Genomic DNA, 14,664 nt, shown 5'->3' on the forward strand with positions numbered 1-14,664 from the left:
AGTTTATTACACAATGGCAAATGACTACGCAAACTCAGTTAAACAGTATAAGACTTCTCCTCAGTTATCGATGAACCCCAGAGAGGATTCATTTAACAGAACGCACAGCTTAGCGCAATTAATGATTCACTTCAATCGAAAAAGGGTTAAATTATCTTTTAATGTCATGACGAGTCTTGTGCCATCTCGAACAGAGTAAGGTGCAACAGCTTCTGCCAATTAAAAGTTTTCCAGTGCAAAGATGGCAAAACGCCAATTAAAAGTGATTGGAGAGTCAACTATTGGTATGCTCGGTGTGCCTAGAGTACAACAATATATATATATATATATATATAACACAACATACACTTTAGAGAAATAATTTTCTACTTGTAAGAGTTCATTACCAAAGGCTACTATAAAGCACCAGGTAGTTTACAAACACTAAAAGCAAGACAACAGACCACGTGAAGAGTGACTTATAACTGCAGTACAGAGAGGAAGGGGGTGGCAGTTTACACGCCCCTCTATGGTTACAATATCTCACACATGGGGAACATGGTCATTCACATATTTAACAGTACACGTTTAAAACTAGCAATGTGCTATTACAACGTAAATAAATACACATGAATCTAACCACTTTGAAATGAGAGGGGGAACAAACACTGTCTTAAGGACTAGGGTTAATATTTGTTTCTTTCCTTCTGATACTTTTGCGATGCATTGTGATTATTAACCAGTCTTTGACTATGGAGTTGCAGCAGCCGATAGGGGGGTGGAGTTGGGTGACTACTGTCCTGCTATGGGTGACTCTTGAGTCAGCAGCACAGCACAACATTCATTTGGTCTTCTGGGCCTTTTGGGCAGACTTGGTGACCTTACCAGTGGAGGGGGCTTTCTTCTCAACAGCCTTGATCACCCCGACTGCCACTGTCTGGCGCATGTCACGCACTGCAAAACGACCTGCAGAGAGAGGATGTCAGATCCAAGGTAACTTCAAGGGAGAGTGGAACCATTTTCAAAGAATTCCAACCAGGCCCAAGAGTTATACTACCCAACAGTACTCACCCAGTGGAGGGTACTCTGAGAAGCTCTCCACACACATGGGCTTTCCCGGGACCATGTCCACAATGGCGGCGTCTCCAGACTTCAGAGCCTTTGGGTTGTCCTCCAGCTTCTTGCCTGAGCGACGGTCAATCTTCTCCTTGAGCTCAGCAAACTTGCAGGCGATGTGGGCAGTGTGGCAGTCCAGCACTGGGGCATAGCCAGCACTGATCTGACCTGGGTGGTTCAGGATGATCACCTAGAGAAGATATCAGACACAGTCAACATGGTTGTTCTGTCAGCACCTGTATCAGCACTGATATTAGATGTTGGCCTCTTTACTTCCAACAATTGTTCCCCACAGCTCATCACACTGTGCCACAAATAAATATTTGTGAGAGAAGAGCAGAATTAATGAGGAAAGGAATAGATTGAATATTACTAGTAACTGCCAAGCTGTATCATCATCACCAATATTTTTGTCCATGTGATCACCACTGTGTATCATAGTTAAACATTTTTAGTTGTATGTCTTTTGGTTCTATGGTTTTTACACCTCTACAGTAGGTGTTATTGTGTTTTCTGGCCCTGCCCACCTGAGCAGTGAAGACTGCTGCCTCCATTGGGGGGTCGTTCTTGCTGTCTCCGGCCACATTGCCACGGCGAATGTCCTTGACGGACACATTCTTGACGTTGAAGCCCACGTTGTCACCGGGCATTGCTTCGGTCAGGGCCTCGTGGTGCATCTCAACAGACTTCACCTCAGTGGTCACATTAACAGGGGCAAAGGTCACCACCATGCCTGGCTTGATCATGCCCGTCTCCACACGACCCACAGGCACTGTGCCAATACCTGAGGGAGAGCGGATAAGAAAGTGAAGGTGGAGAGAGGAAGGGATGTATTAGGGATGTGCATCTTTCCCTTTCAAGACGATTTGATACATATCTAGATACATGGACTCTGATACGATACAGGAACGATGCGTTTCAGTTTGATGCACTAACATTTGCATAAACACTAGATTTTCCATTCTAAATCAAATCTGCTGTTGATGGAGGTCATGAGCTGGGCCTTTTAACAAGGCACACCTGTTAATTAAAATGCATTCCAAGTAACGACCTCATGCCAAGAGTGTGCAAAGCTGTCAAAAGGCAAAGGGTGACTTCTTTGAAGAACCTCAAATATAAAATATATATTGATATGTTTAACACTTTTTTGGTTACTACATGATCCCATGTGTTATTTCATAGTGTTGATGTCTTCGCTAGGCCCAGCTCATGAGCTCCATCAACAGCAGATTTGATTTAGAATGGAAAATCTAGTTTTTATGCAAATTTAGTGCATCAAACTGAATCGCAACAAAACGTTTCAAACTGAAACGCAATCGTTCCTGTACTAGATTTTCCATTCTAAATCAAATCTACTGTTCTTCAGTTTTTTATATTCATTTGACTAGTTTATTATTTTCTTTGAGCCTGGTCCAGCACATTGTTGGATGATTTGTATATTTATACCTGTATCTGCTCCAAAAGCCTAAAAATAAAAACCATGCTCTGGATCTTCTGCTAGACAGACCGCTCAAACCATCCAGGGCAAAATTTTTAAAAAAGAGAAAAGAAAACTGATATGGAGAGCCTTTAAGTACTAAATATATTAGTGAAAGTGGTTTGATTAATCCTGAAAGTTGCCCTATTGTTCAATCCATGAAATATTGAAGGTGAGTAAAGTGTCCAATAGGGGTTGAACAGTAGTCCTATAAATCTGCCCTAATAATCCTCACTAATCATGGAACAGTGTTTTTGTCATGAACTGTGCTCTAGGTTTAAACTGCTACGTATGGTCTGAGTCTCATAATGATTCAAATAGGCTACATGTCCCAAATTATTGCACAACTTGTAATATGTTAGCCTAATATGATCCATTATTGCTAGCGATCCACAGGAACAACCACACGACCATAGGTAAACTAACGATGTAATGGAATGATGCTAAATTAAACTAACAAGTCAATGACCATTATAAATGTATGCAGGTATAATTGACGGTGGCTACTGATAGTGGCTAATATTTAACACTATACATTGTTACAAAAATTGTATTAAACATTCTAGAAATCTTAATTCAACTCCAGGTTTGGCACTCTACTGTCATTTGCACATGGTTACAGAAGCCTATAGCTTGGGTCTCCAAATTTCATCCCAAGTAAAGGCCAGCGTTTTATAAACTTCACTGTGAAAAAGGTGATCTGTTGATGTGTTTCTGTTAGCTGCCATATGACTGGTTTCACGTTCGTCTCCAGTATTGTAAAATAGATCTAAAACAATGTATTCATATTTACAATCCGCTTACATTAGTGTATGGAGAAGGGCGTTATTTCTATTGCGGGGGGGGGGGAATAGATGTTCCATTTGGAACTGACAGGTTGGGTGACCTTATTCATTGTTTCATTGCGCATAAAGGTGGAGGAATTATGAAGGAATAAAGACAAGGTCAGAATACGGTGTACAGTAGTTCTTCCTTTAAAGGTTGTGCCGTTCTGCACCACACCTTGCGGGCTGCCGCAGAATTCTATGTCAAGTTATTTAAGTGTCAGCGATTGTTGCCATTTTTAATGCTAATTAGTGCAAGTTTGACCACCAGAGGGCATCTTTGAGAATCATTAGACTTTTTTATATATCGGCTGAACTAGAGAATGTTTAAATATTTTTTTTGTAAGAACATAGTATATGGGATTGATTTTATGAAATGTAGCTTAATTAATTAGACTAATATTATGGTGTTTCTATTCCAAGAAAAACTTCAAACGAAACATTCAGGACGCTGTACAACATGACCGGTCTGGAGTAGGCTACTGTACTAAAATCAAAATAATCCTAACATTTCCACACCCTAATTGTAGGCTAACCAATAGCCAAACAGAGATTCAGTGAAAATAAAGCCAGGAGCGAGAAGCGGTGCTGAAATAGTTGACCACGTCATTCAATGATATTTATTCCCATAGCAATTCGTTATGGATCCATAATGAAATAAACATCTGCATTACAATTATAATGCAGGGTTAATAATAAATAAAAATATTTGAGGTGTTGATGCATTTTTTTTGTTGGGGCAAATTGAGTTGTAGAGTACTAAAACAATGCATTTGGTGGACTCGGTAAGATACACTCACTGATGGTTGAAGATGATGAGCGATCGGCAAAGGCAATCAACATCACTCTAATCACAGTCAGAAGACAGTTGAAGAAACTTGTGTGGACTGGTCGGGAGTAGGCCTAGGCTACTAAGGGACTGAGTGAAAAGCAAAATGATCCTAACATTTCCAAATAAAAATCGGATTTATTTATCAAGACCAGTCCCTGTCATTCAGTGATATTTATTCCCTATTGGTCCTGCTGATAGTTGAAATAAACATCTGAATTTTGAAAGAGTATTTCTATCATTATTTTATTAAGGAAAGCATCAATACTGTACCATTTATGCCTGATCTGACATTTTGCGGTTGCATGAGGTTTAGAGTTAGAAATGTAAACCTTTTGAGTACTTAATACATTGCAAGTGGGTTGGGGGGTTCACACCTACTGTAGCCGAGCTATTAGACTATCCTTTGTAAAGGTTGAGTCTATTGTCCTGCTATTAGCCCATCCTAGAAACGTTGTTTGCAGAATTCACAGCCTGCTACATTTGTTTTCTCTCCCTGTATCAAAATACTACTTAAACAGGTCTCTTAAAGAATTTAATTGTTCATTTTATTTTTTGATCACAGAAAATAAATAAATAATAGAATGTTAATTATATAAAGCAGCCCCTGTTCCTCGCCCTCTTCAACTCCGCCAATGCCGCCTGACTCCGCCAATTTAATTTAGAGGATTGGAGGATTCTAAATATCTAAGGGGCATTTTTCGTAAGGGCAAATCTGATCTGTGAGAATATCTAAGAGGCTTTTTATATAATTCTAATGTAGGGTTAATTATATTAATCACACTGTTTAAAAAAATTATATTTTGTTGATTTCGTTTCAAATAACCGAAAGTGAGCGATTGTAGTAATTTGAATAAAGGGAAAAAGGCCATTCTTGAACATTGGGTGAAACATTCTTACTAATTTGTAAATAGAGGCAGTTAGATATTTCAATTTTTTTTTCTGTATTCAGATGGAGAGAAACCAAAAGCTCACTGTGCCTATTTTTTTTGTAAAATCGTCAGTCCACATGTCAAGTGAAATTCCCCCATTTGTATTTATCCAAGTTCTCTCTTAACTCCAGGACCACCGACAGTTGTTGTTGTTGCCTGATGCAGGACTCTAGTGCCAGAGGAGAGAGACTGACTCAAAACACCACAATTTAGACCTACCGATAGATCAGCGTTCTAACTCCTCCTTGTGATAGTGTGGTGCAATGACAGAATGCCACCATCTACCACAAACGGTCACAGTATAAACTCATAACTTTTAAAGGAAGAACCACTGCTGGCTGAGATGTCAAACTTGAAAAAAAATCTGCACCACAAACGAATAGAGGGTTAATAATGCTTAAGTTCAAGGTCAGAATATGCATAGAGAGAGAAGTGCCCATAAATGGAATGGAATTTCCTTTTTATGCACTTACCTCGCGTTGGAATTCCCCCCATAATGATTCATTTGTATTTTGCAGTGTCAGCAAAGTTGTATGCAGTTTGACACAGAAGGAGCCAACACATCAGTTGTCACAATAGATCAGATATTTTCAGAAGGTAGAATAATTTTTTTTATATACAGTGGGACAAAAAAGTATTTAGTCAGCCACCAATTGTGCAAGTTCTCCCACTTAAAAAGATGAGAGAGGCCTGTAATTTTCATCATAGGTACACTTCAACTATGACAGACAAAATGAGAAAAAAAATCCAGAAAATCACATTGTAGGAGTTTTTATGAATTTATTTGCAAATTATGGTGGATAAATAAGTATTTGGTCACCTACAAACAAGCAAGATTTCTGGCTCTCACAGACCTGTAACTTCTTCTTTAAGAGGCTCCTCTGTCCTCCACTCATTACCTGTATTAATGGCACCTGTTTGAACTTGTTATCAGTATAAAAAACACCTGTCCACAACCTCAAACAGTCACACTCCAAACTCCACTATGGCCAAGACCAAAGAGCTGTCAAAGGACACCAGAAACAAAATTGTAGACCTGCACCAGGCTGGAAAGACTGAATCTGCAATAGGTAAGCAGCTTGGTTTGAAGAAATCAACTGTGGGAGCAATTATTAGGAAATGGAAGACACACAAGACCACTGATAATCCCCCTCGATCTGGGGCTCCACGCAAGATCTCACCCCATGGGGTCAAAATGATCACAAGAACGGTGAGCAAAAAATCACAGAACCACACGGGGGGACCTAGTGAATGACCTGCAGAGAGCTGGGACCAAAGTAAAAAAGCCTACCATCAGTAACACACTACGCCGCCAGGGACTCAAATCCTGCAGTGCCAGACGTGTCCCCCTGCTTAAGCCAGTACATGTCCAGGCCCGTCTGAAGTTTGCTCGAGATCATTTGGATGATCCAGAAGAAGATTGGGAGAATGCCATATGGTCAGATGAAACCAAAATATAACTTTTTGGTAAAAACTCAACTCGTCGTGTTTGGAGGACAAAGAATGCTGAGTTGCATACAAAGAACACCATACCTACTGTGAAGCATGGGGGTGGAAACATCATGCTTTGGGGCTGTTTTTCTGCAAAGGGACCAGGACGACTGATCCGTGGAAAGGAAAGAATGAATGGGGCCATGTATCGTGAGATTTTGAGTGAAAACCTCCTTCCATCAGCAAGGGCATTGAAGATGAAACGTGGCTGGGTCTTTCAGCATGACAATGATCCTAAACACACCGCCCGGGCAACGAAGGAGTGGCTTCGTCTGAAGCATTTCAAGGTCCTGGAGTAGCCTAGCCAGTCTCCAGATCTCAACCCCATAGAAAATCTTTGGAGGGAGTTGAAAGTCCGTGTTGCCCAGCAACAGCCCCAAAACATCACTGCTCTAGAGGAGATCTGCATGGAGGAATAGGCCAAAATACCAGCAACAGTGTGTGAAAACCTTGTGAAGACTTACAGAAAACGTTTGACCTCTGTCATTGCCAACAAAGGGTATATAACAAAGTATTGAGATAAACTTTTGTTATTGACCAAATACTTATTTTCCACCATAATCTGTAAATAAATTCATAAAAAATCCTACAATGTGATTTTCTGGAATTTTTTTCCTCATTTTGTCTGTCAGAGTTGAAGTGTACCTATGATGAAAATTACAGGCCTCTCTCATCATAAGTGGGAGAACTTGCACAATTGGTGGCTGACTAAATACTTTTTTGCCCCACTGTATATATAACTGAGCCAGCGATTTTGTTACGTTTTAATCCATTTTCGGACCGATGCACTTGTATCTTAAACATTTGAATCAGGGGCCGATGCATATCTGTGAATCGGTACATCCCTAGAATGTATCATTACGGATGGCAGCCTCTAAGGTGAGTGCGATGCTCACCTCCAATCTTGTAGACATCCTGCAGGGGTAGGCGGAGGGGCTTGTCAGTGGGGCGGGACGGGGGCTGAATAGCATCCAGAGCTTCCAGCAGGGTGGTCCCGGACGAACTGCCATCCTTCCTGGTGATCTTCCATCCCTTAAACCAGGTCATCTGAGGATGGAGGAGACCCGAGTGAGCAGTAGATCAAAGTTATAAAGTGTGCTGTGCTCCACATTTTTCATTGATTTACTTTCTTCAAATTAAAGCGGAGAGCAGATTATATTAGGGGTGTGCCGAATACTCGGCTAAAACTAGTATCATAACGAATATGGAGAATTTTCATAATACGACTGACAAGTATTTTTTTTGTAATTATCAGTGATCGGACATGTTTTATTTTCAGCTGTCATCACACATCTTTCACTAAAACAGTGTGAAGCGCTGTGTGCTCCAAACTATTGACTAGTTCTTCTGTCTGTAAAGAAACTGGCAGACTATTTTTTGAGCCTGCTGCAACAATTGAATTAGAATAAGCCGCTCTCCGTCTGCTCTAATTGACCCAGCCATGCACGGCTGTTTCACTAACAGTCACTCTTCTCGGGGCACAAGTCTCCCCTTCTCCAAACGTATGAATCCGTAGCTAGTGATTGAACAACAATCTAGTTATTTTCTGTAGATTTTTAAGGCCATATATTCTGTCTACTTGGCGTTATTTAGTAGTCCTACTTTGTCTGCCAGTATAATTATTCCATTGTTGACGACATCTTATGTCGTGATCCTAGCCCATGCTTCTTGCTATTTTTTATTCTGGCCCAGGCATGTTTACCGAGTGACAGATTATTCTAAAATGAAATGACCAATGTTGATATTTTAATTGTACAAATGTTGTGGCATAAGTGTCGGGAGAGAGGTTTTACAGTGAAACGATATATGGGGCAAGCAAATTAGCCTATCTTCCTCTAAATCTGCGTCTGGAATAAATGCATGCAGCAGTAGCCAGCCATGCATTAGGGTATTTATTAGCTTATTTCGTTGATAATTGAATAGGACTAAGTAAATGGCCCTAATGTGCATTTATTTGTCGGGGTCGTTTACCTTTGAACAATGTGTGTGATTGAGTGAAGGAGTCTAACAATGCGCAGTAATGTGCACTAGAGGTATAGGCTTTACCAGCATTTAATTAGCAGCATTTAAAGCGCACTTCCTGGTTTTATCAAGTGATAAAACAAGTGATAAAACAGATACGTTTACGTGTATGATGAAATCGGCACACTGCTAGATTATATTACATATACTCAGACCGCTCACTGTGGCTGCAATGCTATCCTAGTATAAAGATAAAAAATAAATGCCCTTTAGCTTCTTGCTTACGTACATTAGGACTGGCCTCCAGCATGTTGTCTCCGTTCCAGCCAGAGATAGGAACAAAGGCTACCGTATCCGGGTTGTAGCCAATCTTCTTGATGTAGGTGCTGACTTCCTTCACAATCTCCTCATAACGCTTCTGGCTGTAGTTGGGCTCAGTGGAATCCATCTTGTTGATGCCCACGATCAGCTGCTTGACCCCCAGGGTGTAGGCCAGGAGGGCGTGCTCGCGGGTCTGCCCGTTCTTTGAGATGCCTGCCTCAAATTCACCCACACCGGCTGCCACAATCAGCACGGCACAGTCTGCCTGTAAACACCAGAACATGTGAATAATAAATACAATTAGTTTTCAAAAGTCCTATGCAACTAAGATGGCACTTTGAGTCCGCAAATTGCCTGTGGTTATAGTACAGCTATAAGCTAGCCTGGAAAACCACAGTTGCAAGTTTACTAATAGAATTCCAGGCACTTGAATGAAGACCTGGCAGGTAGGTGTCTGTGTGTAAGGAAGGACTGTGTCATTGTGATTCAGACCTGGGAGGTTCCAGTGATCATGTTCTTGATGAAGTCCCTGTGTCCGGGGGCGTCGATAATGGTGACGTAGTACTTGCTGGTCTCAAACTTCCACAGTGAGATGTCAATGGTGATGCCACGCTCCCTCTCTGCCTTCAGCTTGTCCAGCACCCAGGCATACTTAAAGGAGCCCTTCCCCATCTGAGAAAAAACACATGTCACTGGTTATATGACATTTCTGAGGAGAAGTCAATGGTAGTGAATTCTATTGCCAAGATGTATTGTCAAATTAGACAATATATGGCAATATAACTGTCAATCTTTAGGTAGCCTATGAAGATTATTGGTTAATACAATATAACAGCAGTGTACTGAGCCCTTTTACAACACGTTGGCCAACAGAAGAACGGACTATCAATAGATGTTTGCAAAGTACAGTACCAACTCTTACTCACCTCAGCAGCCTCCTTCTCAAACTTTTCGATGGTCCTCTTGTCAATGCCACCGCACTTGTAGATCAGGTGGCCAGTGGTGGTGGACTTGCCAGAGTCCACGTGGCCGATCACCACAATGTTGATGTGGAGCTTCTCCTTGCCCATAGCTGACTGGTTAAAGTGACAGTGAGAGAGTCTGCAGGTGGAAAAGTGCAGCAAGGTCTATGGATCTGAAAGGATTTCCTGGGCAAAGACTCCACAAGGGAGTGCAGCGTAGCCTAGTGGTTAGAGCATTGGACTAGTATCTGGAAGGTTGCGAGTTCAAACCCCCGAGCTGACAAGGTACAAATCTGTCGTTCTGCCCCTGAACAGGCAGTTAACCCACTGTTCCCAGGCCGTCATTGAAAATAAGAATGTGTTCTTAACTGACTTGCCTGGTTAAATAAAGGTAAAAAAAAAAAAAAAGGGAATACAGTGAATTACAGCACCATGGACAAGGACACTACAGCTGACTTCCCATTGTGTAACAGCCCCAGCAGCTACTGCCTCAGCATAACTTCTAAGGACAAGCACAGTTTACACACAAAAACAATTTCACATAAATGGCACCACGAGAGCAATCATTTAATGTTAGCAAACTGTCAGTGGGCACAGAACTGCATCAAGCTCAAGACACAGTTAGTTTCTAGCTAGTTATCCCTCCTTTCCTCGGCCACCCAAAACAATGTGTAATGTCACACACCGGATGGGTGTAGTGAAATGTTGTTTAACAGGGTCAGAAGTAGTACAGTGACCCTGGAGCAAATTAGGGTTAAGTGCTTTGCTCGAGGGCACATCAACAGATTTTTCACCTCGGCTCAGGTATACTCGCCCAACACTATAACCGCTAGGCTACCTGCCACTGCTCAGCAGTTAGACATTGAGACAATCAGCTCTTATGTCACTGAATATCCTCCCTATTCCATATCAACTTGCTAACTGTAACCTCAGACAGTCCTCCATTTTGTCATGAGCCTTGGCATTGAATGTGCAGCAGCCATTTCTGAAGCCAGACTACTGCAGTGGAATGCACAGGTTAAATGCTGGGGAATAACACCATAACACATATTATATTTAAATAAATGCCGGTTTTACTAGGACAGTCGTGTTGTTTCCTTTTCATTGACTTGCATGACAATGACAGAAACACCACAAATTCACCTCATTTTCCAATTGCAAAATTGATCAACACCCTAGGTTGTTGATATTTATGACAGACCATTTCATTAGGTGAGCAATGTATGGAAATGATTACAGTAGCCTAATTCTGCATGCTTATCTAGGTGCACTGGGAGCTGATACCAGATTTCACCAGAACTGACTGCTATTTCTAAAATAAAATAATGTTAGCTTTGCAATAGTTTATTTTTCTTTGCAATAGTTTTTGTTTTTCCACTGTTCATTTGACTTTGCTGTCCATGTAAGCCTATTTAAAAACAGGTGACAGGAATGTAGGTGCTACAATTAGCTGCGCGACCGGATAATTCTGATGAAGTCCAGAGGATTTAGTTGGATTTCCAAACCGTCCTCCTGCCTCTGACGCCATGTTCTCTCATCGCCTACGCTTACTCGAATATGGCCTATCTATGTGCATTAGCGGTCGACTGTCGGCTTCCAACAACAATGCAATATTCACACGCCCACAAACGTTACGCACAACAATGTAAGGGCAAATGGAAAATATAAACATTCAGTCATTCGCCATTTACAGCATTAGATTTGAAACAATGTATCACATGCGTAGTTATTGGAAAGTATTGCCTACCTGCGCAAACGAATGAGTCAAGTCCGGTGCTGAATGAGACTGTGACGAGATGCTGATCTGTTTATCGCAGACAGGAGGGGGTTACGCAATTGCGTTCAATGCTCATACCCCTTCCGAGATCGTTCGTATTATATACCCCAGTGCCCTAGACACAGAGCCAGTAGCGGTGCGTGGGTAAAATCACTGGGGAAGCCAAGCCATATTTACAACCTGTGTTGTGATAATTGCGTTGTTTGCTCTATACATCCTCCTGTTAATTAATTTGCCTTGTGAACATGCTATACAGTATAGGCCTAAAGACCTTTTTGTTTTATCATAAAACCCGATATCAACCTCTCTAAGTGAAGTCCACAAAGCATATTACTTGTACAGTAACAGACCTACAGCATGACCTACAGCATGGTCAAGCAAGTTAATGTTTCAGAAATTTTCCGACTGCTACACAACTATTGATTTAGAACCACAGAGTTACTGCAAGTCGCAAACAGGAGCTGCCTCCACTATGCCAGCACCATTTCAACGCCAATATTTCAACATCATCACCTCGGTTTAGTTTAATACAGTGATAACTAAAAGATTCCAAAAACAATTTAGTCCAAGCTAAATATGTGGCTGTCCATGGTTCTGATTTCTGTGTGTGTGCATGAATGTTCGTGAAAGTAGAAAAACATGTTGACTCACCCATGTTGACAAAACGGTCTATCACTCTGTCATACACTACACACTTTTAATTTTTTGTTGTCCTGGTTGCTCACTCACCTAACTTCCATTCATGGGGAACGCTAGTTAACATTAGCCTTCTACATCTATCTCTCAGGCCAGGGGCACAACAATGTATGAATTAATGGTTGGATCAGAATCGCTGTTATAATCATTAGCCAGTACAGAGAATGAAATAAAACCACAAGTCTAAATCCATATCTCCATCCATGGCTATTTTTGGAAAGGGACAATTTTAGCTAGCTGGCTAAAAAAACTATTGCAAAGAAAAATAAGCTCTCAATGGGATTTGATAGGAGTGAAGCCAAATCCAAACTGGCTTCCCTTGACACTTTGGTGCGCCAGGACCAATCACAGTTGAGCTCGCTCAGTTTAGCTCAATGCTGATTGGCTCATTTTTAAAATACATTTTTGTCAAGGGAGGCCCGATGCTCGCTGGGTTCCCTTGCCTTTGCGGCCGCCCGTAGCATTAATGTCATACTTGTTTGGACTAGACAGAATCAGATGGACTACACACATAGAGAGAGAGAGAGAGGCGCTGTTTCCCTCACTCGGATGCTTTCTACCTGTGAGATGCATTCGGCCTCTTGCAGATTGAAGGAAAAGTATGAATCACAGAGACTAAAGATACATTCATAATTTTTTGGGGGGGAAGCCTGGCTTCCCTTGGCAATCATGAATACACGCCACTGCGTAGAGCAGGGATGGGCAACTGGCTGCAAGCCCGCATCCTTTTGAAGGCTACTCTTATCACTTTTCCAAAACATAATAAAAAAAAAAGGGGGAACTCCGTCTGGGTCTCAACTTGTTCCGAAGTAGAATACACAAGGTGCAATTTTGAAATTTGGTTGTGAGTCAACAGTTTTTCTCATCATTCACTGATAGGCACTGAATTTGGGGCTGCAGGTAGCCTAGTGGTTAGAGCATTGGGCCAGTAACTAAAAGGTTGCTAGATCGAATCCCTAGGCTGACAAGGTAAATTCTGAACAAGGCAGTTAACCCACTGTTCCTAGGCTGTCATTGTAAATAAGAATGTGTTCTTGACTTACTTGCCTAGTTAAATAAAGGTACAATAAATAATTAACCCATGTCAGCTAACATTTTTTAGATTGGTAAGTGAGTCTAGTGGCCAGCTATCTAAACTTGTAGTAATCAAGGTTAATCAGTGTCACTCATATCATATTAAAAACTGAAAACATTTGTCTCCATCCTACAACAAAATGTGTAGAATTGCAGGAAATTAGCTGTAAAACGTATATTTTTCCTCTCCGCCTCATCGAAAAATGTGTAGAATTGCACAAAATCTGCAGTCCGTCCTGTCTCCCTGTAGCGCTGTCTTAGGTGTCTCACAGTACGGACATTGCAATGTATTGCCCTGTCCGCATGCCTCCTTGCAGCATTCCTAAGGCACGTTCACACAGATGAGCAGGGACCCTGGGCATCTTTCTTTGGGTGTTTTTCAGAGTCAGTAGAAAGGCCTCTCTAGTGTCCGGAGTTTTCATAACTGTGACCTTAATTGCCTACCTTCTGTAAGCTGTTAGTGTCTTAACGACTGTTCCACAGGTGCATGTTAATTATTTATGGTTCATTGAACAAGCATGGGACACAGTGTTTAAACCCTTTATAATGAAGCTCTGTGAAGTTATTTGGATTTTTCCAAATTATCTTTGAAAGACCAGGGTCCTGAAAAAGAGACATTTCTTTTTTTTTCTGAGTTTATATTTGAAAGTGGTATCATCTTATCCTTTGAGGCTTTATGTGTTCTTACACTATGATTTTGAACATTCAAAGCAACTGGGAAACGTCCATGGAAGGCATCGTCACCTTAGCTTGCTATATAACTTCTGAGTTATGGGAAGCACGAGCATCACCACCAATCAGCCTACACCACTGCTCACACACCTGTTGTTACTATGACAACTAGCATAGCCATGTCAGCAAATGACTGCTGTCTGAACACACACACACACACATCTGATTTGGTAACTTGTAACTTACCTGTCTAGACAGTCAGTATTCCAAAAACAAAACTGATTTGAGCATTAAGGCCTGCAGTGTAAACTAGGCTTAAGAGCTTTCCACACCTGGATTGTGCAACATTTCCCAATTTTTCAAGCTGTCAAACTGGTTGTTGATCATTGCTAGACAACAGACATGTAGATTTAAGTCATAACTGTAACTCAGCCACTCAGGAACATTCACTGATTTCTTGTTAAACAACTCCAGTGTAGATTTGGGCTTGTGTTTTAGGTTATTGTCCTGAAAGATTAATTAATCTCCCAGTGTCTGGTTGAAAGCAGACAA

At 41.3% G+C, this 14,664-nt stretch overlaps 1 protein-coding gene across 1 annotated transcript; it reads right to left on the reverse strand.

The window, feature by feature from the left end:
* Nucleotides 1-141: 141 nt before the first annotated feature.
* Nucleotides 142-12,115, reverse strand: eef1a1a (eukaryotic translation elongation factor 1 alpha 1a). The gene is made up of 8 exons (XM_020481751.2): nt 11,641-12,115; nt 9,858-10,032; nt 9,424-9,603; nt 8,900-9,196; nt 7,545-7,695; nt 1,623-1,879; nt 1,051-1,285; nt 142-945 (listed from the first exon to the last, which is right to left on the reverse strand). The coding sequence occupies exons 2-8, from the start codon at nt 9,999-10,001 to the stop codon at nt 821-823; spliced, it is 1,389 nt and encodes a 462-aa protein (XP_020337340.1). The 5' UTR covers nt 10,002-10,032; nt 11,641-12,115; the 3' UTR covers nt 142-820.
* Between the last annotated feature and the right edge of the window lie 2,549 nt (nt 12,116-14,664).

This window comes from Oncorhynchus kisutch, linkage group LG4, assembly GCF_002021735.2.
Source record: "Oncorhynchus kisutch isolate 150728-3 linkage group LG4, Okis_V2, whole genome shotgun sequence".
Taxonomy (NCBI): Eukaryota; Metazoa; Chordata; class Actinopteri; order Salmoniformes; family Salmonidae; genus Oncorhynchus; species Oncorhynchus kisutch.

Bases quoted from the DNA above. Each gene is read 5' to 3' on its own strand.
- eef1a1a (XM_020481751.2), bottom strand. From the start codon at position 10,001: ATGGGCAAGGAGAAGCTCCACATCAACATTGTGGTGATCGGCCACGTG. The intron at 9,604-9,857 runs GTGAGTAAGAGT...GTTTTTTCTCAG, and splicing joins TTGAGAAGGAGGCTGCTGAG to ATGGGGAAGGGCTCCTTTAA. The intron at 946-1,050 runs GTGAGTACTGTT...CTCTCTCTGCAG, and splicing joins CTCAGAGTACCCTCCACTGG to GTCGTTTTGCAGTGCGTGAC.